General features: G+C 37.0%; 1 protein-coding gene across 1 annotated transcript in view; it reads right to left on the bottom strand.

The window, feature by feature from the left end:
* Positions 1-3,462: 3,462 nt before the first annotated feature.
* LOC122896596 (fibronectin type III domain containing protein 3C1-like) overlaps positions 3,463-24,340 on the bottom strand; it is a 110,636-nt gene continuing 89,758 nt past the window's right edge. The window contains exons 23-27 of the mRNA XM_044234719.1: positions 17,644-17,918; positions 16,994-17,206; positions 16,398-16,564; positions 4,296-4,417; positions 3,463-3,801 (exon numbers count right to left, since the gene is read on the bottom strand). Of these exons, the coding sequence (XP_044090654.1) occupies positions 3,463-3,801; positions 4,296-4,417; positions 16,398-16,564; positions 16,994-17,206; positions 17,644-17,918 (1,116 nt within the window). The remainder of the gene's footprint in view (positions 3,802-4,295; positions 4,418-16,397; positions 16,565-16,993; positions 17,207-17,643; positions 17,919-24,340) is intronic.

The raw sequence follows: 24,340 nt of genomic DNA, 5'->3' as shown, positions 1-24,340 counted from the left end.
AAAATCTACTTTGTCAGACAACCTTTGCTACTCCAACTTTTTTTGACATCCATTTGCATGATAAATGTTTCTAAATCTAAAGGTGTCTTTACATCTAAAATGAGTCTTTTGTAGGCAGCATATAGATGGGCCTTGTTTTTAAATTCATTCTGACACCCTCTGTCTTTTGATTGGAATGTTTAGTCCATTCACATTCAAAGTATGTATCTATTGTCATTTTATTACTTGTTTTATCTTTGTTTCTGGAGATTTTCTCTGATCCCTCTTTTTGTCTTTTATAGTTTGCTGATTTTCTTTGGTGATATATTTGGATTTCTTTCTCTGGATTTCTTTGTGTATTTATTTGTGGTTTTTGCTTCATGGTTACCATGAGGTTTGTATATAATCTTCTGTATATAGCACTCTGTGTTAAGTTGATGGTCATTTAAGTTTGAACCCATTCTTTACTCCTCCTCACATTTTAGGTAGATGTTGTTACATTTTTTATCCTTTATTTTGTGAGTTCCTTGACTGATTTTTTAAAGAAATATTCATTTTCACTACCTTTGTGTTTCCTACCTTTATACCGTTAGTTTTGTTCTCTCCTTTACACTCAAAGAATCACTTTTAATATTTCCTGCAGGGCTGTATTACTAGTCATGACTGTCTTAAGTTTTTGTTTGTCTGAGAAACTCTTTGTCTCTCTTTCTGTTCTGAATGATAGCCTTGCTGGATAGAGTATTCTTCACTGCAGATTTTTCCCACTCAACACTTCGACTGTATCATGCCACTTCTTTCTGAATTGGAAATTTTCTGCTAAGAAATCCCTTGCTAACCTTATGGATTTTCTTTTATAACTCACTGTCTTCTTTTATCTTCCCCTTTAAAATTTTTTTTCTTTATCAGTATATTTTGCTAATTCTTTACAATATGTCTTGGTGTGTATCTCCTTTTGTTGATTATGATGGGAGGTCTTTGTGCCTCCTGGATCTGGGTATGTTACCTTCCCCAGATGAGGGAAGTTTTGAGCTATTGTTTCTTCAAATAAATTTTCTGTACCCCTTTCTTTTTCTTCAGGGACTCCTGAAATATGAGTGTTGTTATGTTTCTTGGAGCACTGAGTTCCCAGTCTATTTTCATGTTGTGTAATTGCTTTTTCTCTCTTGTTCAGCCTTATTACTTTCCATTATTCTATCTCCTAGGTTACTAATTTCTTCCTCTGTTTCTTGCACCCTGCTATTCATTCCATCAAGTGTGTTTCTCATCTTCTTTATTTTTATAATTTAAATTCAGTTAATTTTATAGAATGTATTATTAGTTTCAGAGGTAGAGTGCAGTTATTGATCAGTTTTATGTAACATCTAGTGTTCATTGCATCACATGCCCTCTTCAATGTTCATCATCCAGTTACCCCATTTTCCTATTCCCTCCTCTCCAGTAGTAACCCTCAGTGTTTCCTATGATTAAGAGTCTCTTGCAGTTCGTCTAGTGTGTGTTTCTCATCTTGTTTATTGAACCCTTTATCTCTGCCATGTTATTTCTTTTTTAAAAGATTTTATTTATTTTAGAGTGAGAGTGAGAGAGAGACAGAGAGCACTAGAGAGTATGAATGGGGCGGGGAGGGGCAGAGGGAGAGGGAGAAGCAGATTCCCTGCTGAGCAGGGAGCCCATCACAGCGGTCAATCCCAGGACCCTGGCATCGTGACCTGAGCTGAAGGCAGATGCTCAACCCACTAGTTTCTTATCTCTGTGGTAAGGGTCTCACTCATGTTTTCCTCTCTTTTCTCAAGTCCAGTGAGTATCCTTAAGATTGCTAATTTAAATTTTCTATCAGACGTGTTACTTATATCTGCTTCATTTAGATCACTGTTCTTTCATTTGGGATAAATTTCTCTTCTCATTTTGTTTAGGTTTTGGTACCCTTTTCTCTGTGTTAGGAAAGTCAGCTGTATCTCCTGTTTTGGAGGGTAATAGCCTTATGAAGAAGAGATCCTGTATTGCCCTGCTGTGTAGTGTCCCCTGTCCCCCTGGGCCTGGCAGTTTTGTTAGTGTCTCCCATGGGTGCTGTGTTTGCTGTGCTGTTTTGTCTTGGTTGCTTTATCCTTCAGGCCAGTCATCTGCAGAGTCCCTCTTTGCCTGTTATGGGAAGTGTTGGGGCTCTGGCCCGAATGTGGCACATTTTAACTAGGTGTGCTCTGGTCTGTTTGTGAAATGAGAGGTCACCTGGCTCTGCAAAACTCCTGTATGTTGGGAGATGCAGCATGAGGAGAGATTTAGCTGGTCTTCTCGGGGATGGGGCCTACCGTGCTGGGACCAAGGCAAGCATGACCACGAGGGGGGATTCTATGGGACTGTAGTGGGGGAGCAGGGCTCTATATAAGCAAGTTAGGTAGTAAGTATCAGTACTGAGCTGGTTCCCACAGGTGACCCTGTGCTTATGCTGAGGGGAAAGGTACAGGAAAATTATGCCTGATAATCCCTTTTTTTTTTTCTAGAGAAGTCTCTCTGTGAACACTCTCTTGGATGGGTTCTGAGATACGTGAATAACCTCCACACTAAGTGCCCTAGGCACTCTTCAGGTCACTGTTTTCTCACTGTATCTACAGGTTGTTTGCCTGCCTTTTTTTTCCAGAGCAGTACACTGCCTCTGGACTCTATCCCAGCCAAGACCACTGACCTTTAACACTCTAGGCTTCAAGCCCTGCTGGTTGCAACAAACCACAAAATTTGGCCTCACTATCCAAGCCAATTGCTATGGGGATTCATTTTCCCCACCAGCTTCCCTGTGTGCTAGTCTGTCTTTCACCAGAAGAAATCATTTTAATATACTGTGTACAAATATGAGTCATTATATGTATTTTTAATCATTTTGATTATGGAGTAACCACCACTGGGTGCATTTTAGAGTTTAGAATAGTATAAAATGGCTCCCCACTTTCCAGCTTCTACTCACAAAGTGCCAATAAGTTACTATTTACCCACTATCAAAGTAATTATCAGGGTACAAGCTAAACAGCTGAATATACTGCTTTGAAAAAATTACAGTACAGTTGGTAGATATGTTTTTATTTCATATGAATATAAGTTGACATATAGAATTGACTTTTCCCACTTTCTTCTGAATAAAATTCCAAAATGATGTTATCCTCCCACAATTCTCAAAAATTTGCAAAATATTACTTAGAAAAATTAAGGCAGAAAATAGCTTTCATGAGAGGTTTTAGATAGTTTTACATTATAGTGGAAGTATTTTTGTTGCTAACATTTTCAAATTTGAAATAGAGCTATTTCCTTATAAAATCTCTTCTATTGTCACAGTGAATTTCTTGAGTGTTAAGGCAGTTCTTTTGCTGTCAGATAAACATTTACAAGGATGTCTACCAAATGATATTTAAAGTAAGAATTAAGATGTATCTAGCAATTTCTAAATTTGATGTAATTTGTTTTAGAAATTCCTAAAAAGGTAAAATGCATAAAACTATACTAGTTGATTAGAAAATATTGAATTATAACAGCACACAGAATAGCAACTAGTGCAAATCCTATCACAAGGATTAGGACAAATGTATCATCACTCATTTCTGTCCTGGGCTTATCATCTTTCTCTTCACCAGTGCTGCTTCCTGCCTTTCCTCCACCACCTTTTCCAGGCCTTGGATGTTGCTTATGTGTTGAGAAAAGAACGCTGGGGCTATATGGTCCCCAGAGCTCTTGTGTCCCAGCAGAATTCTGATATTGGCGTCCAGCACAGACCTTGAAGCGATAATGTGCATTTGTCACAAAGTTGGAAAAGGAGAATGAAGTGTTTGGTCCTTTATATATCTAAAGAAAAATGAGACAAAATGAAAATTATATTGTCATGCCAAATAAAAAATATGGTATTGTTTTTGACAATAACTTATGAATTGACTCATTCACCTCATAAATATATTCAAAGCAAAACTAAAAGTTTATGCTTACAGTATTTAATATCATGAAAACCCGGTACTGTTAAGGTAATTTTGTCCAATGTAAGAAATAACAAAAGACTTATAATTGATTGTTAAACTTTAATTGCATTTGGTTTGGAATGAGTTGTGGACATAAGTGAAACCTAGAAATATTAAATCATTCAATAGTAATATGTTAATTGAATAAATAAGCAAATATATCCCAAAATAGTATGTACATAAAGCTTTAGGGAGGAGGTAGTACTTTTGGATAAGATTTCATTGCTTTAAACATTCTGAAAAGATATCTTAGTACTCAGGAAAAGCTCAATTTCCAGTAGAATATAAAATTTAAAAATTTTAAGGACTAAATTTACAAGAATTTACCAGGTCAGTTCCTTTTTGACTGATGAGTTGTAGATTATAAACAATGGGATCTCCTTTTATTGGCTCCAAAGACTCCCATTTGATCTCACAAATATTGCTATTCACGTGCTGTAATTTAGGTGCTAGAAAAAGAGAATTTCAGTTTAGAGGGGTTTTTTTTCTAGATGATGTTGAATATGTTGAATTTTGATACAGTTTTCCATGATGATTAAAAGGCAGTCCATGCAGTCTTAATCTAAGAAATATATAGTTATAGTTTGCATTATAAAGCCTTTTGCAATACCATCAGGCATCTGAATAATTGCAATAAAAACTTTAAGAACTTAAAACTGTCAATAATTCATGTTTGGTTGTTAGTAAGACCTTATTACAAGTTTTATTACTATTGTTTAATCCCTATTGGTATCTTTTGCATTGTATTTCTATGGTGCATGATACATTTAGAAGCATTTCACATACATTAACAGTTTTTTGAAAGATTTTATTAGTTTATTAGAGAGAAAGAGCAGGGAGGAGGGGCAGAGGGAGAGGGGAGAGAATCCTAAGCAGACTCTGGGGTGGGCATGGAGCCTGATGTGGGGCTCAATCACATGATCCTGAGATCATGACCTGAGCTGAAAGCAAGAGTCTGATGCTCAACTGACTGCACCACTCAGGTGCCCCACATGTGTTAATAATTTTATTTTAGGATCACAGCAGCTGTATGAGGAAAGGAAGGAGGGCAGGATCTTTATTTATGTTATTAGTCTCTCTACATTTCAGGAAAATGGGTCTTAAATATGTAAGAAGAGAGCAAGTCATTATTGTGGTGTAAGTAATGTTTATTTTATTTTTTTTTCTAAGTCATGCTTAATTCCAGTATGTTACAGTTAGCTTTTCAATGAGGACAAACTACTTCATAATGGTGATTGGACTTCTATAGAAAGATTGGAATAACTGAATTTCACAAGAAGGAATAAATGCTCAAAGCTTGAGCTTTCATGACTGTGAAGTTACCTTGTTGTGTATTATAGAAAGCAGTTTATTTCACTGTTCAAATAGCAAGATTAAATTCAGAGTTTCATAAATTACCAAATATGAAGTTACAAATTTGTACTAAATATGTGCGAATATGTGCTATATACTAAGTATATTTTTTAGCTTTAATCAGTTTAATTATATGTGTCAGCTGATTTTTTGTGTGTTTTAATCCAAGTAAGATGTAGCAGGGAATGAATATCATGACAAAGTAAAAGGAGGACTATGATGGGGACCAGGAGCCTACCATTCCAATTTTGGCTCTGTTACTGTTTCACATTGTTCTTTAGTTAGGTTACTTATCATTCAGGGAATTCGTTCTCTTAAAAAAAAAAAAAGGCTGTGGTGCTAGAGTGATTGGCTGGATTAGTTGATTTCAAAGACATTTAAAAAATATTGCGATATTTGGGGGCAGAGTAGTAGGACCCTAGGCTTATCACATCCCACTAACACTATTGGATAACTATCAGATAACCCTAAATAGCCCAGAAATCCACCCAAAGACTGACAGAACAAACTACACAACTAAAGGAGAGAAGAGACAACACTGAAGAAGGTAGGAAATGTGGAGACATGATTTAGGGGAGAAAAGGATCTTGGCTGCTATGGAGAGGAGGTTGCCTTATTATGGAGAAGGGTTAGAGAGAGAGGGGCATACAGGGGAATGCACAAGGAGAATGTTTCCCCATAACCGTTGAGTTGGAAAATAAGAGGGGCTGAATTTCATGAGTTCTTGCAACCAGTGAGTCTTAAAGCCTGGAGTTTTAAAGGTCGGTGGGCTTGGCTGGGGTAGAGCTCTGCTCTTGGAGAGAATGCAGGCAAACAACCCAGAGGCATGCAGTGAGGAGACAGGGATCTGAAGAATGTGTGGGGCACATGGAGGGGAGACTATTCACTCTTCTTGGAGTGCTTCTAAGAGGGGCAGTGTTTATGAAGATACCTCTTGGTGAACAAAGCAGCTGGCAGGCACCATTTCCCTCCCTGGCCACTCAGCATAAACACACAGCCACCTATACTGGCTGGCTAATTTGCTTACACCAAGTCCCACACCCCTGTGCTCTGGCAGTTCTGCCCATCTCAGTCAAGCTTGTTTCAGTACCAGTGCAGCAGCTCCCTCCCCCTAGAAGACCAGCACAAACCTCTGCCCAGAACATTTCTCCCAATGAGAGATTTCTGCAAGGCCTCAGTTCTAGTGGAAGTTAGTATCAAGTCTCATTTCACAAGAAGATCAGAGCACACTTAGCACTCTCCACATTCAAGTCAGAGCCCAAACACTGCCCAGACAAGGCAAGGAGAACCTCTGCAGATGACTGGCCCAAAGGATAGAGGAGACAAAACAGAACAGCAGAGTACACACAGCACATGCCAAATACACTTCCTGAATTCTGGACACCACATGACCTCTTCCTCATAAAGTGGTTACTTTCAGGAGCAGGAAGCATAAGTGACTTTTTTAATACAGAGTAAAAGGAGGAGACTTGGGCAAAATGCCATTACAGAGGAATTTATCAAGTGAAAGAACAAGATAAGGCCATAGAAAGAGATCTAAGGGAAACATAAAAAAATTAAAAGCAGAAGACAAAGAAGTCCTTAACTTATAAGGGAAGACCCATAAGGCTAGCTGGGGTTTTCTCAACAGAAACTTGGCAAGTGAGAATAGAGTGGAATGGTATATTCAAAGTACTGAATGGGAAGAATCTGCAGGCAAGAATACTCTATCCATCAAGGCTGTCATTCAGAATAGGAGAGATATGCAACATGGGGGCTTAAGTGGGTAGGAGAAGAATCCATGAAACAAGATGGGATAGGGAGGGAGACAAACCATAAGTGACTCTTAATCTCATGAAACAAACTGTGGGTTGCTGGGGGGAGGGGGGTTGGGAGAAGGTGGGTAGGGTTATGGACATTGGGGAGGGTATGTGCTTTTGGGTAAATTGGAAGGGGAGATGAACCATGAGAGACTATGGACTCTGAAAAACAATCTGAGGGGTTTGAAGTGGCGGGGGGGTGGGAGGTTGGGGTACCAGGTGGTGGGTATTATAGAGGGCACAGCTTGCATGGAGCACTGGGTGTGGTGAAAAAATAATGAATACTGTTTTTCTGAAAATAAATAAATTGGAAAAAAAATGAAAAAAAAAAAAAGAATAGGCGAGATAAAGAGTTTCCCAGACAAACACAACTAAAGGAGTTCATGACCACTAATCAGCCCTACAAGAAATATTAAATATTTTTCACTCAGTGAGTGGAAAGACCAAAAGTTACAAAGATAGGAAAGGATCAGAGGAAATCTCTAGAAACAACAACAAAACAAATAATAAAATGGCAATACATACATATCTATTAATAATTGCTTTGAGTGTGAATGGAATAAATGCTCCAATCAAAAAGACATCAGGTGTGAGAATGGATAAAAAACTCAAGGCCCATTGATATGCTGCCTATAAGAGAATCACTTTAAGTTTTTTTAAACATGTTTTTTAAAAAAGTTTTTATTTATTTGACAGAGATCACAAGTAGGCAGAGAGGCAGGCAGAGAGAGAGGGGGAAGCAGGCTCCTTGCTGAGCCGAGAGCCTGATGTGGGGCTCAATCCCAGGACCCTGAGATCATGACCTGAGCTGAAGGCAGAGGCTTAACCCACTGAGCCATGCAGGCATCCTTTCTAAGTTTTTTAAAAGATTTTACTTGTCTATTAGAATGAGCATGAACAGGGGGGAGGGGCTGAGGGAAAGGGAGAAACAGGCTTCCCACTGAGCAGAGAACACAACATAGGGCTCAATTCCAGGACCCTGAGCAGAAGGCAGATGCTTAACCAACTGAGTCACCATGCATCCCAAGAGACTCATTTTAGGTATAAACACACCTGAAGATTGAAAGTGAGGGGATGGAGAAACATTTATTGTACAGATGTATGTCAAAGGAAAGCCACAGTTGCAATAATTACATTGGATAAACTAGATGTTAAAGACTGTAAGAAGTGATAAAGAAGGGCAGTATATCATAATAAAGGGGACAAGCCAACAGAAGATCTAATAATAGAAAATATTTATGCCCCCCAACATGGGATCACCCCAATATACAAACCAATAACAAACATAAAGGAACTAATTGATAATAATAGAGTCATACTAGGGGACTTTAACACCCCACATACATCAATGGGCAGATCATCTAAGCAGAAAATGAATAAGGAAACAATGGCTTTGAATGACACACAGGACCAGACGGTATTAACAGATAAATTTAGAACATTCCACCCTAAAGCAGCAGAACACACTTTCTTTTCAAGTGCATATGGGACATTAGCAAGAATAGATTAGATACTAGGTCACAAATCAGGCCTCAATAAGTGCAAAAAGATTGAGATCATACTATGCATTTTTTTTCTGACCACATTGCTAAGAAACTTTAAGTCAACCACAAGAAAAACATCTGGAAAGATCACAGATACATAGAGGTAAAACAAAGGGCCAAACAGGAATTCAGAGAAGAAATAATACATGGAAACAAATGAAAATGAAAACACAAGTGGTCTTAAACCTTTGGGATGCAGCGAAAGTGGTGATGAGAGGGAAGTATATAGCAATAAGACCTACTTCAAGAAGCAAATAGACAACCTAATCTTACATATAAAGGAACCAGAAAGTGTAAAAGCCAGCAGAAGGAAGAAAATAATAAAGATTAGAGCAGAAACGTCTCCAAAGGCAAAGGAAACAAAAGCGAAAATAAACTTCTGGGACTTCATCAAAATCAAAAGCTTCTGCACAGCAAAGGAAACAGTCAAAAAAACAAAGAGGCAACCCATGGAATGGGAGAAGATATTAGCAAATGACAGTACAGACAAAAGGTTGATATCCAGGATCTATAATGAACTCCTCAAACTCAACCCACATGAAACAGACAAACACATCAAAAAATGGGCAGAAGATATGAACAGACACTTCTCCAATCAAGACATACAAATGGCTATCAGACACATGAAAAAATGCTCATCATCATTAGCCCTCAGGGACATTCAAATTAAAACCACATTGAGATATCACCTTACACCAGTTAGAATGGCCAAAATTAATAAAACAGGAAACAACATGTGTTGGAGAGGATGTGGAGAAAGGGGAACCCTCTTCCACTGTTGGTGGGAATGCAAGTTGGTGCAGCCTCTATGGAGAACAGTGTGGAGATTCCTCAAGAAATTAAAAATAGAACTTCCCTACGACCCTGCAATTGCACTCCTGGGTATTTACCCCAAAGATACAGATGTCGTGAAAAGAAGGGCCATCTGTACCCCAATGTTTATAGCAGCAATAGCCACAGTCGCCAAACTATGGAAAGAACCAAGATGCCCTTCAACGGATGAATGGATAAGGAAGATGTGGTCCATATACACGATGGAGTATTATGCCTCCATCAGAAAGGATGAATACCCAACTTTTGTAGCAACATGGACGGGACTGGAAGAGATTATGCTGAGTGAAATAAGTCAAGCAGAGAGAGTCAATTATCATATGGTTTCACTTATTTGTGGAGCATAACCAATAGCATGGAGGACAAGGGGCGTTGGAGAGGAGTAGGGAATTTGGGTAAATTGGAAGGGGAGGTGAACCATGAGAGACTATGGACTCTGAAAAACAGTCTAAGGGGTTTGAAGTGGCGGGGGGGTGGGATGTTGGGGTACCAGGTGGTGGGTATTGTAGAGGGCATGGCTTGCATTGAGCACTGGGTGTGGTGAAAAAATAATGAATACTGTTTTTCTGAAAATAAATAAATTGGGAAAAAAATAAATCTTATAATGAAAAAAAAAAGAAATATATGATATAGAACCTAAAAAACAACACTACAGAAATACAACTCTAAGACAAGATTATGAAAAACTAGATTCCAGTACATTGTACAACCTGGATGAAATGGGTAAATGCCTAGAAACATAAACTACCAAGACCAAAACAGGAAGAAATAGAGTACTTGACCAGACTGATAACCTGCCATAAAATTGAATTTGTAATAAAAAAAACTCCCCCAAAACAAAGATCCAGACAAGATGGCTTTACAGGTGAATTCTATCAAACATTTAGGGAAGAGATAATACACCTCCTTCTTAAACTATTCTAAAAAAAGCAGAAAAGGAATGGAAACTTCCAAACTCATTCTTTGAGACCAGAAGTACCCTGATACCAAAGCCAGACAAAGACTCCACTAAAAAAGAGAACTAATGGCCAACATCCCTGATGAACACAGATGCAAAAATTGCTCAAAAAAAAAAAAACAACTAGGAAACTGTGTCCAAGTACACATTAAAATAATCATTTAGCACAATCAAGTGGGATTTATTACTGGGCTGCAAGTCTGGTTCAGTATTCCCAAATCAATCACTATGATACACTACATAACTCAAAGAAAGGATAAGAGCCATATAATTATTTCAATGGATGTATAAAAAGCATTTGACAAAATACATCTCTTTGTGATAAAAGCCCTGAATAAAGTAGATTTAGAGGGAACATATCTCAACATAATAAAGACTATATATGAAAAATCCAGGGCTAATCTTCTTTTCACTGGGGAAAAACTGAGAGCTTTTCCTCTATTTTCAAGAACAAGACAGGAATGTCCACTCTCACCGCTGTTATTTAACATAGTACTGAAAGTCCCAGCCTCAGCAGTCAGAAAACGAAAAGAAATAAAATTCATCAAAATCAACAAGGAAAACGTCAAACTCTTACTCTTTTCAGATGATATGATACTTTATATGTAAAATTGAGAAGAATCCACCAAAAAAATAGCTAGAACTGATTCAGTTACAGGATACAAAATCAATGTACAGAAATCTGTTGCATTTCTATACACCAATAATGAAGCAGGAGAAAGAAATTAAGGAATCCATTCCATTTGTAATTGCACTAAAACCCGTCAGATATCTAGGAATAAACCTAACCAAAGAGATGAAAGACCTGTACTGTGAGAACTATAAAACATTAATGAAACAAACTGAAGATGACACAAAGAAATGGAAAGACATTTCGTGCTCATGGATTGGAATAACAAATATTGTTAAAATGTCTATATTACCCAAAGCAATCTATACATTTAGTGCAATCCCTCATCAAAATACCATGAGTAGAGAGAAGAACCACATGGTACTCTCAATTGATGCAGAAAAAGCATTTGACAAAATCCAACATCCGTTCCTGATTAAAACACTTCAAAGTATAGGGATAGAGGGAACATTCCTGAACCTCATCAAATCTATCTATGAAAGACCCACAGCAAATATCATCCTCAATGGGAAAAAGCTTGCAACCTTCCCATTGAGATCAGGAACAAGACAAGGATGCCCACTTTCACCACTCTTGTTCAACATAGTATTAGAAGTCCTAGCAACAGCAATCAGACAACAGAGAGAAATAAAAGGTATCCAAATTGGTAATGAAGAAGTCAAACTCTCTCTCTTCGCAGATGACATGATTCTTTATATGGAAAACCCAAAAGACTCCACCCCCAAACTACTAGAACTCATACAACAATTCAGCAACGTGGCAGGATACAAAGTCAATGTGCAGAAATCAGTGGCTTTCTTATACACTAACAATGAAAATACAGAAAGGGAAATTAGAGAATCGATTCCATTTACTATAGCACCAAGAACAATAAGATACCTGGGAATAAACCTAACTAAAGAGGTAAAGGATCTGTACTTGAGGAACTATAGAACACTCATGAAAGAAATTGAAGAAGACACAAAAAGATGGAAGACCATTCCATGCTCTTGGATCGGAAGAATAAACATTGTTAAAATGTCTATACTGCCTAGAGCAATCTATACTTTTAATGCCACTCTGATCAAAATTCCACCGGCATTCTTCAAAGAGCTGGAGCAAATAATCCTAAAATTTGTATGGAATCAGAAGAGACCCCGAATCGCTAAGGAAATGTTGAAAAACAAAAATAAAGCTGGCGGCATCACCTTACCTGATTTCAAGCTTTATTACAAAGCTGTGATCTCCAAGACAGCATGGTACTGGCATAAAAACAGACACATAGACCAGTGGAACAGAGTAGAGAGCCCTGATATGGACCCTCAACTCTATGGTCAATTAATCTTCGACAAAACAGGAAAAAATATACAGTGGAAAAAAGACAGTCTCTTCAATAAATGGTGCTGGGAAAACTGGACAGCTATATGTAGAAGAATGAAACTCGACCATTCTCTTACACCGTACACAAAGATCAACTCAAAATGGATAAAAGACCTCAACGTGAGACAGGAATCCATCAGAATCTTAGAGGAGAACATAGGCAGTAATCTCTTTGATATCAGCCACAGCAACTTCTTTCAAGATACGTCTCCAAAGGCAAAGGAAACAAAAGCGAAAATAAACTTCTGGGACTTCATCAAAATCAAAAGCTTCTGCACAGCAAAGGAAACAGTCAAAAAAACAAAGAGGCAACCCATGGAATGGGAGAAGATATTTGCAAATGACAGTACAGACAAAAGGTTGATATCCAGGATCTATAATGAACTCCTCAAACTCAACCCACATGAAACAGACAAACACATCAAAAAATGGGCAGAAGATATGAACAGACACTTCTCCAATCAAGACATACAAATGGCTATCAGACACATGAAAAAATGCTCATCATCATTAGCCCTCAGGGAGATTAAAATTAAAACCACATTGAGGTATCACCTTACACCAGTTAGAATGGCCAAAATTAACAAAACAGGAAACAACATGTGTTGGAGAGGATGTGGAGAAAGGGGAACCCTCTTCCACTGTTGGTGGGAATGCAAATTGGTGCAGCCTCTTTGGAGAACAGTGTGGAGATTCCTCAAGAAATTAAAAATAGAACTTCCCTACGACCCTGCAATTGCACTCCTGGGTATTTACCCCAAAGACACAGATGTCGTGAAAAGAAGGGCCATCTGTACCCCAATGTTTATAGCAGCAATAGCCACAGTCGCCAAACTATGGAAAGAACCAAGATGCCCTTCAACGGATGAATGGATAAGGAAGATGTGGTCCATATACACGATGGAGTATTATGCCTCCATCAGAAAGGATGAATACCCAACTTTTGTAGCAACATGGACGGGACTGGAAGAGATTATGCTGAGTGAAATAAGTCAAGCAGAGAGAGTCAATTATCATATGGTTTCACTTATTTGTGGAGCATAACCAATAGCATGGAGGACAAGGGGCGTTGGAGAGGAGTAGGGAATTTGGGTAAATTGGAGGGGGAGGTGAACCATGAGAGACTATGGACTCTGAAAAACAGTCTAAGGGGTTTGAAGTGGCGGGGGGGTGGGAGGTTGGGGTACCAGGTGGTGGGTATTGTAGAGGGCACGGCTTGCATTGAGCACTGGGTGTGGTGAAAAAATAATGAATACTGTTTTTCTGAAAATAAATAAATTGGAAAAAAAATTAAAAAAAAATACCAGGAGTATTTTTCACAGAGCTAGAACAAACAATCCTCAAATTTATATGGAACCATAAAAGACCCTGAATTGCCAAAGCAATTTTGAAAAAGAAAAGAAATGCTGGAGTTACCACAATCCCAGATTTTTTTCTTTTTTTTTTTTTTACAATTTATTTATTTTCAGAAAAACATTATTCATTATTTTTTCACCACACCCAGTGCTCCATGCAAGCCGTTCCCTCTATAATACCCACGACCTGGATCCCAGGTTTGAAATTACACTACAAAGCCGTAGTGATCAAAACAGTATGGTACTAGCACACAAATAAGCAGAACAGAATACCCAGTAATGAAAATTGGTCAATGACTAAATGGAATTTTGTCAGTTTTTCTTTGACAGAGAAGGAAAGAATATCCAATGGGAAAACTTCTCTTCAACAAATGGTGTTGGGACAACTGGATAGCAACATGCAAAAGAATGAAACTGGGCCACTTTCTTATATCATATACAAAAATGAATTCAAAATGGTTTAAAGATCTAAATGTGAGAGAGGAATTATAAAAATCATAGAGGAAGAAACAAGCAGTAAATTCTTTTACATCAGCTATGGCAACTTTTTTCTAGATATATCTCCTGAGGCAAGTGAAATAAAATTTAAAATAAGCTATTCAGACTTCAAGATAAAAAGCTCCTGCACCGTAAAAGAAACAACAAAACCAAAAGGCAACTTACTGAATGGGAGACAGTATCTGCAAAAGACATATTCGATAAAAGATTAATATCCAAAATATATAAATGTCTCATGAAACTCAGCATATTAATGAATAATTAAAAATGGACAGAAATGAGTAGACATTTTTCCAAAGAAGACATACAAATGGCCAACAGGCATTTGAAAAGTTGCTCAGCATCACTGATTATCAGGGAAATTCAAGTCAAAACTACAACGAGATACCACACCACATATGACAGAATGGCTAAGATCAATGGCACAAGAAACAACTGGTCAGATTGTCTAAAATCAACACAAGAAACAATAGGTGTTGGTGAGGATATGAAGAAAGGGGAACCCTCTTACATGTTGGTGCGCATGGAAACTGGTGCAACTACTCCAGGGAACAGTTTGGAGGTTCCTCAAAAAGTTAAGTAGAACTACCCTACAATCTAGCAATTTTACTAGTAGGTATTTACCCAAAGGACATGAAAATACAGATATGAAGGGGTATGTGCAACCCACTGTTTATAGAAGTATTATCAACAGTAGTCAAACTGTGGAGAGAGCCCAAATGTCCATTGACTGATAAATGGATAAGTAAGAAGTGGTATATTATACAATAGAATATTCTGCCATCAAAAAATGAAATCTTGTCATTTGCTATGATGTAGATGGAGCTAAAGTATATTATGCTTAGTGAAATAAGTCAATCAGAGAAAGACAAATACTATGTGATCTCACTCATGTAGAATTGAAGACAGAAAACATGAACATATGGGAAGGGGGAAAGAAAAAAGAGACAGAAACAAACTATAAGTGACCCTTAATTTTAGAGAACAAACTTAGGGTGGATGGAAGAATGTGGGTGGAGGGTGGGCTAGATGGGTGATGGATATTAAAGACGTCACTTTTGATGAACATTGTAAGTAACGATTCACTGAACTCTACTCCAGAAACTAATATTGTACTGTATGTTAACTAACAAAATTTAAATAAAGTGAAAAAAAAAGAACTGCATTATGATCCAGCATTTTCAGTAGACATTTACTTGTGGAATACACAAATACTAATTCAAAGGGATGCATACACCCTGATGTGAATTGCAGCATTATCTACAATAGCCTAATTATGGAAACATCCTAAATGTCCATCAATTGATGAATGGATAAAGAAGCGGTATTATTTACAGTGGAATATTGTTCAGCTACAAGAAGAACAAAATCTTGCCATTTGCAAGGATGTGGTTGGAGCTAGAGAATGTTATGCCAAGTGAAATAAGTCAGTCAGAGAAAGGCAAATACCGTTTTACTCATATGTGGAATTTAAGAAACAAAACAAATGAGCAAAAAAAAAGAAGAGTGAGACTTAAAGAAACAGACTCTTAACCACAGAGAACAAACTGATCGTTACCAGAGGGGAGGTGGGTGGGGTGATGAATTAAATAGGTCATGGGGATTAAGGAGTGTACTTGTGATGGGTACTGGGTATTTCACTATATTGTACACCTGAAACTAATAGTATACTGTACATTAACTTTTGAGTTTAAATAAAAACTTTTTAAAAAGTAAAACATTAAAATTTTCACTCTTATTAAATTCTATTTTTTAAAAAAGATTTTATTTATTTATTTGACAGAGAACACAAGTAGGCAGAGAGGCAGGCAGAGAGAGAGAGAGAGAGAGAGAAGCAGGCTCTACACTGAGCAGAGAGCCCAATGCAGGGCTCTATCCCAGGACCCTGGGATCATGACCCAAGCTGAAGGCAGAGGCTTTAACCCACTGAGCCACCCAGGCGCACCTCTTATTAAATTCTAAATTGAACTTTGAATGCATAATTAAGTACTGGAGTCTTTTGCTATTTAACATTTAAAATAGACTGTACTGGAGATTTTTATATATGAGCTATTAGAGCTCATATTAATGCAACCTTCATTGTCAGGCTTATAATACTTACCTTTAAGTGTGGGTGGTGGAGTTCTGGTTGTAGTGAAAGTATAGATACCAGACAGTGGTCCCTCACCAGCTTCATTACATGCTTGGATTTTAAATTTGTATTCTGTATACTCACTCAGTCTGTGCACTTTGTGAGTCTGACAAGGTCCATGGTAAATGATAGAAAATCTGGGAGTGGGAATCAAGATGGGAGAAGCTATATTATTAATCAAAGGTCATTTAGGTACAAGTAATTCTACATAGCTGACTTGAAACTGGGTCATCAGTAAAGCCTAAATAAATCAATTTGAAGCCTGGTGGGTGCAAGACAAAAGGGAAAAAAATCAGTTTGTAAATATTATAATGGCAAGGTGCTGACTTTCATATTCCTTTGGAAACTCTATTCCTTGGTATTAATGTGTATTATATAAAGAAAGAAGTGTTTTGGGAGAGAAAAAATAGCTAAATTACCAGTATGAATTTAAGGAAGTATATCTAACATGATAATGTACTGCTTTCACATCTATCAGTTCACTGAAACCACTTTGGATTATGTTTAAGATAGGAAATTTTAAAACATTTTTATTAGAATCATGTAAAGCTGTACAAATAGCTTACCTTCCAGATCGATCTCCTATTAACAAATTGTAGCTTATAAGGTTGGAATGTAATCCTTTGCTTGAAGAGTTACCCCATTTCAATTTGAGGCTCTGGTGTCTATAGACCACACAATCAAGATGAGGAGGATCAAGTGGTAGTGGCTTGGTTTTGGTTCTTATTGATTGGCTAAAAGGGCTTAGTCCATAATGATTGATAGCTTGAATTCTGATTCTAGTGGTAAAACAAAAACAAAAACAAATTAAATTATTAATTTGGATTTAGAAAGGAAAATAAATTTCTACATTTAAACTATGCCCTTAGTCATCCCGTGAAAGAATATTGACCATCATATTATAATGATTAGTATAGACAAATTTTTAAGGCCAAAATCTTGAATTTGCATAATCAGTATTGACGGTCTTTGATGAGGAGGAACTGGCTCTTAGTAATGCCAAATATTTCTAAAATAGTAAAATTCTCTTTCAAAAAATGTGTAGACTATATAAAACAAAAAATGTAGATTTAGTAATGCCAAATTTTTTCTAAAACAATTTTTTTCTAAAATTCTCTTTCAAAAATGTGTAGATTATATAAAACAAAGAAGTGTAGATTTGTTCAAAATTCTGAAAAAAACTTCATCTACCCAAAGTAAGATATAAGCAACTTACTTGTATGTAGTATCAGGCTGTAGATTTTTCAGAATACACTCTGTTACTCTTTCAACAGACAAAATTTTTCTGTCTCCATATTCAATGTTATATCCAGTGATTGGAGAGCCATGACAATCTGGCTCCTCCCATTGAATAGCAATGCAAGATGATGCCAATTTGGCAGGAACTTTGTTTACAACTTCATGTAGCGTTGGTACTACTGCTGGCACAGTTGCTGGTGTGGTTACTATGCCGGTTTCTCCAAATGGTCCAACTCCAACTACATTTCCAGCCTGAGAAAGTATGTTGTGTTAGAGCTTCATTATTTTGTTTTGTGCATAAACAATTTTGTTGTTTTTTTTTAAAAAAAGACAAGGGACACCTGGGTGGCTCAGTGGGTTAAGTCTCTGTCCTCAGCTCAGGTCATGATCTCAGGGTCCTGGGATTGAGCCCTACATTGGGCTCTGTTCAGCAGGGATCCTGCTTCCCGCTCTCTCTGCCTGCCTCTCTGCCTACTTGTGATCTCTCTCTCTGTCAAATAAATAAATAAAATCTTAAAAAAAATGAAAACAAGACAAAAATTTTAACCTCAAATTCTAAGAAAGATTAAAAAAATTCAGATAGAATTGTTTTATAACATTGTATAAGTTTAAAATATATAACATGTTGATTTGATACTTTTTTTAAGAGAGAGCACACAAGTGGTGGGGAGGGCCCTAGGGAGAGGGAGAGAGCTTCTTAAGCATGCTCCATGCTCAGCACGAAGCCCAGCATGGGGCTTGATCTCATGACTCTGAGGTCATGACCTGAGCTGAAATCAGGAATAGGAGGCTTAACCGACTGAGCCATCCAGGCATCTCTAATTTGATACATTTATATATTGCAATATGAAACAAATGATTTGAAAATACTCACATGATGCCAAAATCTTTAGGTTGCATATTTAAGAAGGTAACAAGTATGAATATGTGAAAGTAAGTGAAGAATGCTAATATGGGCATTTCAGGAGAAATATACCCGAACTGAATTCATCACTTAGTCCATCAAAGTTTCTTTCTTTCCTTTATTTTCTAGTTACTGTCTCTGTTAGTGGTAGCCTGAAGTTCACATCAATTCACTAAGTTTCAATGATTTTGTAAAATTTTTAAATTTTACACTGTGGATTTAAATGTACAGTTTACACTCTTTATCCCAAAAGGAACATTTTGCATAACTATAGTACAATATATAGTCAGGAAATTGACTTTAATAAAATCTATTGACATTATGCAGATTTTACCAGTTTTACATGCACTAATTTATATAGTGTTATATGTAGTTTTAACACATGTGTATCTTAATGTGATGACTAACAGTTAAGATATTCCATTGCAAGTATCCCTTGTACTATACTTTTATACCCACAGCAACTTCCTTCCCTCTTTTTCTAATTCTTGACAACTAGTAGTTTATTCTTTAACCTATATTTTTGCTATTTCAAGAATGTTATATACATAGAATAATGCAGGATATAAACTTCTTAGATAGGCTTTTTTCAGTCAGCATAATTCCTCAGAGATCCGTTGAAGTTGTGTGAATTAATAGTTTGATTCTTTTTATTCTCAAATAGTATACCCATGGTATGAATGTACTACAGTTTTAAAAACTATTTACATGTTGAAGGACATCTGAGTCATTTCTAGTTTTTGGCTTTTACAAATAAGGAGTTATGTATATCCATGTACAGGTTTTTATTGTGGACATAAATTTTCTTTCTCTGGAATAAGTATCCAAAAGTGCTGAGCATATTAGTAAGTACATGTTTAGTCTTGTAAGAAACTCCCATACTATTTTAAATAGTGGATGAAATTCACACCAGAAATGTATGATTAGTCCAGTTTTTTTACATCCTTGACAGTATTTAGTGTTACTACTATTTCTTATTAGCCATTTTGATTATGTGTCATCTTATCTCATTGTCCATTTCCCTAATGATTAATAATGTTATATATCTTTTCATGTGTTTATTTGCCACCTGTATATCATCTTCTGTGAATGGTCTGTTTATGCCTTTTCCCTGTTTTATAATTGTGTTATTTGGATTTTTAAAAAAGATTTTATTTATTTATTTGGCAGAGAGACAATGAGAGTAGGAACACAAGCAGGGAGAGGGTCAGTGGGAGAAGCAGCCTCCCTGCTGAGCAGAGAACCCCTGGGTTGTTTGGATTTTTAACTGTTGACTTTTGAGAGTTCTTTATATATTCTAGGTAATAGTCCATTGTCAGATGTGTATTTCTTAAAGATTTTCTTCCAGTCTACGCTTGTCTTTTTTGTCCTCCTCAAGAGTTTTATGCAGAGTAAAACTTTTTGAGTTTGAGGAGGTCGGAGACACCTGGGTGGCTCAGTCGGTTAAGCATCTGCCTTCAGCTCAGGTCATGATCACAGGGTCTTGGGATCAAGCCCCACATCAGGCTCCCTGCTCATTGGGGAGGCTATTTCTCCCTCTCCCTCTGCTACTCCCCCGATTGTGCTCTCTCACTCTCTCTCAAATAACAGTCTTCTAAAAAAGGTTTTAGAAGGTCAAATTTTTCAATTTTTCATTTTATGGGATATGTTTTTTGGTATGAAGTTTAAGAACTCATTGCCTATGTTAGATCCTGAAGATCTTCTGTGATTTTTTTCTAAAAGTTTTATGGTTTTATATTTTAATTTTGTTTTCTATGGTCCATTTTTAATTTTCAGTTTTTTATGGTCCATTTTGAGTTAAATTTTATATAAGGTGTGAATTTTATGTTGATTACTCCAAGAAAGACATACACATGGATTATGGACACACAAAAAGATACTCAACATCACTAGTCATCAGGGAAATGCAAATCAAAAGTATAATGAGATATCACCTCACACCTGTCAGAATGGCTCAAATAAAAAACACAATAAACAACAAACATTGGCTAGGATGTGGAGATAAAGGACCCCTCTTGCTCTGCTGGTGGGAATGCAAACTGGTGCCACTGTGGAAAGTGGTATGGAAGTTCCTCACAATGTTAAAAATAGGACTTCTCTACAGTCTAGTAATCACACTAATCGCACTATTGCAGCATTATTTACAATAGCCAAATTATGGAAGCAGCCCAAGTATACATCAATAAATGAATAGGTAAAGGTGTGGCATATATGTATGATAGAATATTATTCATACATAAAAAAAGAATAAAATCTTGCTATTTACAATGACACAGATGGAGCTAGAGAGTATAATGCTAATGAAATAAGTGAGTTAGAGAAAGACAAATACCATACGATTTCTCTCATATGTAGAATTTAAGAAACAAGAGAAATTAGGAAAGGAAAAAGAAAGAAACCAATAAACAAACTCTAAATATAGAAAACAAACTTTTGGTTACCAAATGGGAAGGGGGTGAGGGGATGAGGTAAATAGGTGGTTGGGATTAAATAGTGCATTTGTGGTGAGCACTGGATGATGTATGGAATTGTTGAATCACTGTATTGTACAGCTGAAACTAATATAGCACTGTATTTTAGATATATTGGAATTAAAATACAAAATAGTGTGATGATAGCTATTCTGACATATGTGGGGTAATAGCTTATGTAGTTTTCATTTGTATTTCTCTGATGTTTAGTCATGTTGATGATCTTTTTACATACCTATTGGGCATTTGTATGTTTTCTTTGGAAATACATCTATTCAGTTGTTCTGCTCATTTTAAAAATTGAATGATTACTATTTTGTTGTTGAATTATATGAGTTTCTTACATATTTTAACCTTTTATCAGATATATGATTTCCAAATATATTCTCCCATTCCATAGGTTTCCTTTTAACTTTTTAAAAAATATTGTATTTATTAAAGATTTTATTTGTTAGAGAGAGAGAGCATGAGAGGGGAGAATGTCAGAGGGAGAAGCCGACTCCCCACAGAGCTGGGAGCCCAATGCGGGACTTGATCCTGCGACTCCAGGATCATGACCTGAGCTGAAGGCAGTCGCTTAACCAGCTGAGCCACACAAGTGCCCACAAAATATTGTATTTATTTGTTTGAGAGACAGAATGAGAGGGAGAGATGAGATAATCTGAAACAGACTCCACAGTGTCACAACCTGACATGGGGCTCAGTCCCACAACTGCAAGATAATGACCTGATCTGAAACAAAGAGTTAGATGCCTAACCACCTGAGCCACCCCGGTGCCCCACCTTTTAACTTTTTTTGCTTATATTTACTGTGCTGAAGAATTTTAGTTTGATGTAGTCCCATTTATTTATTTTTGCTTTTGGTGCCTTTGTTGTTGGTGTCAAATCCAAAATATCACTTCAACAACTATGTTAAGAGGCTTACCCCCTATACCCCCTATATTTTCTCCTAGATTTAATGATTTCAGTTCTTATGTTGAAGTCATTAACTCATTTTTGATTGACTTTTGTATATGGTGTAAGATAGTGGTTCAGTTTCATTCTTTTGCACATGGCTGTCCAGTTTACTATTAAGGAGAGATTATCCATTTCCTCTCAATATTCTTGGCTCCTATAATATAAATTCATTGACCATATGTCCTGTTTATTTCTGGGATCCCTATTTTGTTCCATTGATTTATGTATTTGTTTTTCTGCTAATACCATAGCGTTTAGATTACTAGCATTGTAGTGCAGTTTGAAAGGAGGAAGTGTTATGCCTCTCATTTTTTCTTTGTCAGGGTTTCTTTGGCTATTTGGAGTCTTCTGTCATTCCATAAAAATTTAGAATAGTTTGTTTTATTAATGTGACAAATGTTACTAGAATTTTTATAGGGGTTGCATTGAATCTGTAGATTCTGTGATAGTTACAGATATTTTAACAATGTCAATTCTTCCAATCCAATACAAAACACCATAAGAGAGTACTATGAACAATTGTAAATGCCAAGTTGAAAAGGTAGAAGAAATGAATATATGCCTATTATACAAATTATGCATTGTTTACCTGACCCTGGTGAGTATCTTTATGACCACGATTTTGAACTCCTTATCAGGTAAATCTCTTATCTCCACTTTATTAAAGGCTGTTTCTGGAGGTTTATCTTATTCTTTTGCTTGGAAAATATTCTCTGATTCTTTCATTTTACCTTTCTATGCATCAGATAAAACATCTACCTCTCTCACAGTCTTGAAGGAGTAGCCTTGTGTAGAAGATGAACATTATCATTTGGCCTGGTCCTAGCTCTTAGTTTTCTCTCAAGCCTTAGTGATTGTGCAAGCTAGTTTCTTTGTTCTTAGTGGTTCCAGTGGTTGAAGGTATGCCAGTATCTGTCAGTTTCCCAAAGGGTAGGATAATAGCACCTCATTTCAAGGTGGACCCTCAGCTGCAGCTTGTAAGATGTGCAAAACAGACTCAGGGAAAGACTGGGATATGGGTGTTTCTGACTTGTGCCTCTATACTGGGCCCAATGTAGGGCTAGATCCCAAGACCCCAAGATCATGACCTGAGCTGAAGGCAGAGGCTTAACCCACTGAGCCACCAGGTGCCCCTTAACAGATATTTATAGAACATTCCATCCAACAGCAGCATACACATTCTTCTTAAGTGCATATGGAATACTTTCCAGGATAAATCATATGTTATGTCACAAAAAAGCCTTAATAAATTTAAGAAGATTGCAATGATATCAAGCATCTTTTCCAGCCACAATGCCATGAACTAGAAATTAATTATGAAGAAGAAAACTGGAAAATTCACAAATATCTGGAGACACTAAACATGCTACTGAATAATCAATGGATCAAATAAGAAATCAACAGAGAAATAAAAAAATCTTGAGACAAATGAAAATACAAATACAATACACCAAAACTTAATGGAATGCAGCAAAAACAGTTCTAAGAGGGAACTTCATAGTGATAAATCTCTACAATAAGGAAAAAGAAAGTGCTAAAATAAACTAGAGATTTCTTCTCTTGCTCTTTGTGATTTGATAATTTTCTATAGTGGTATCCTTAGATTCCTCTCTCTTTCTGTCTTGTGTGTGTATTATAGGTTCTGTCAATTTCCCAAAGGGTAGGATAATACTCAGCACCTCATTTCAAGGTGGACCCTCAGCTGCAGCTTATAAGATGTGCAAAACAGACTCAGGGAAAGACTGGGATATGGGTGTTTCTGGCTTGTGCCTCTGTACTGGGCCCTGGGATTACAGCCCGTCAAAAAGTGTTCCTTTTTTTGCTACAGTACTCTGAAACCTATAAATGCAAGTTTCACTGGCCACCAGCGGCAGGAAATCAATTGTTGCATCCTCTGGGTGGCAGCCATAATGCTGGGGTGCCATACATGTGCAGAAGCTTCTTTCAAGGAGATACTAGTGATCTGGAGTACGGCGTATGGAGATTATAGTTATCATTTAGATGTGTGCTAAATTAGGAGACCTGCCCTCAGGTTACAGCTTTAAAAATATTCAAAAAGGCATTTTTCAGGGAAAGGCTGGGATCTGCACTGAGACCTGAGGGGATAGCCAATCTGAGTCCTAGAAAGCCCATTAAGACTGTTTCTTTGTTTGGTACAGTGTGTGGGCCTCGTGGCTGTATACCTCATTTGCTTTCAGAGCTAGGTATTTTAGGGACCTGCCCATTAGGTAGAAGTTTTCAAACTTGGCATGCTAGATGGTGGATCCAAATTCCTTACTCCTCAGAGAAAAACTTGCATTTGTGTTTCCTCCCCATTGTGCTGTATATGGAAATTATACTGA

The sequence above is a fragment of the Neovison vison genome, chromosome X (genome assembly GCF_020171115.1).
Source record: "Neovison vison isolate M4711 chromosome X, ASM_NN_V1, whole genome shotgun sequence".
Classification (NCBI taxonomy): domain Eukaryota; kingdom Metazoa; phylum Chordata; class Mammalia; order Carnivora; family Mustelidae; genus Neogale; species Neogale vison.
This window is presented reverse-complemented; position numbering and strand designations above follow the sequence as displayed.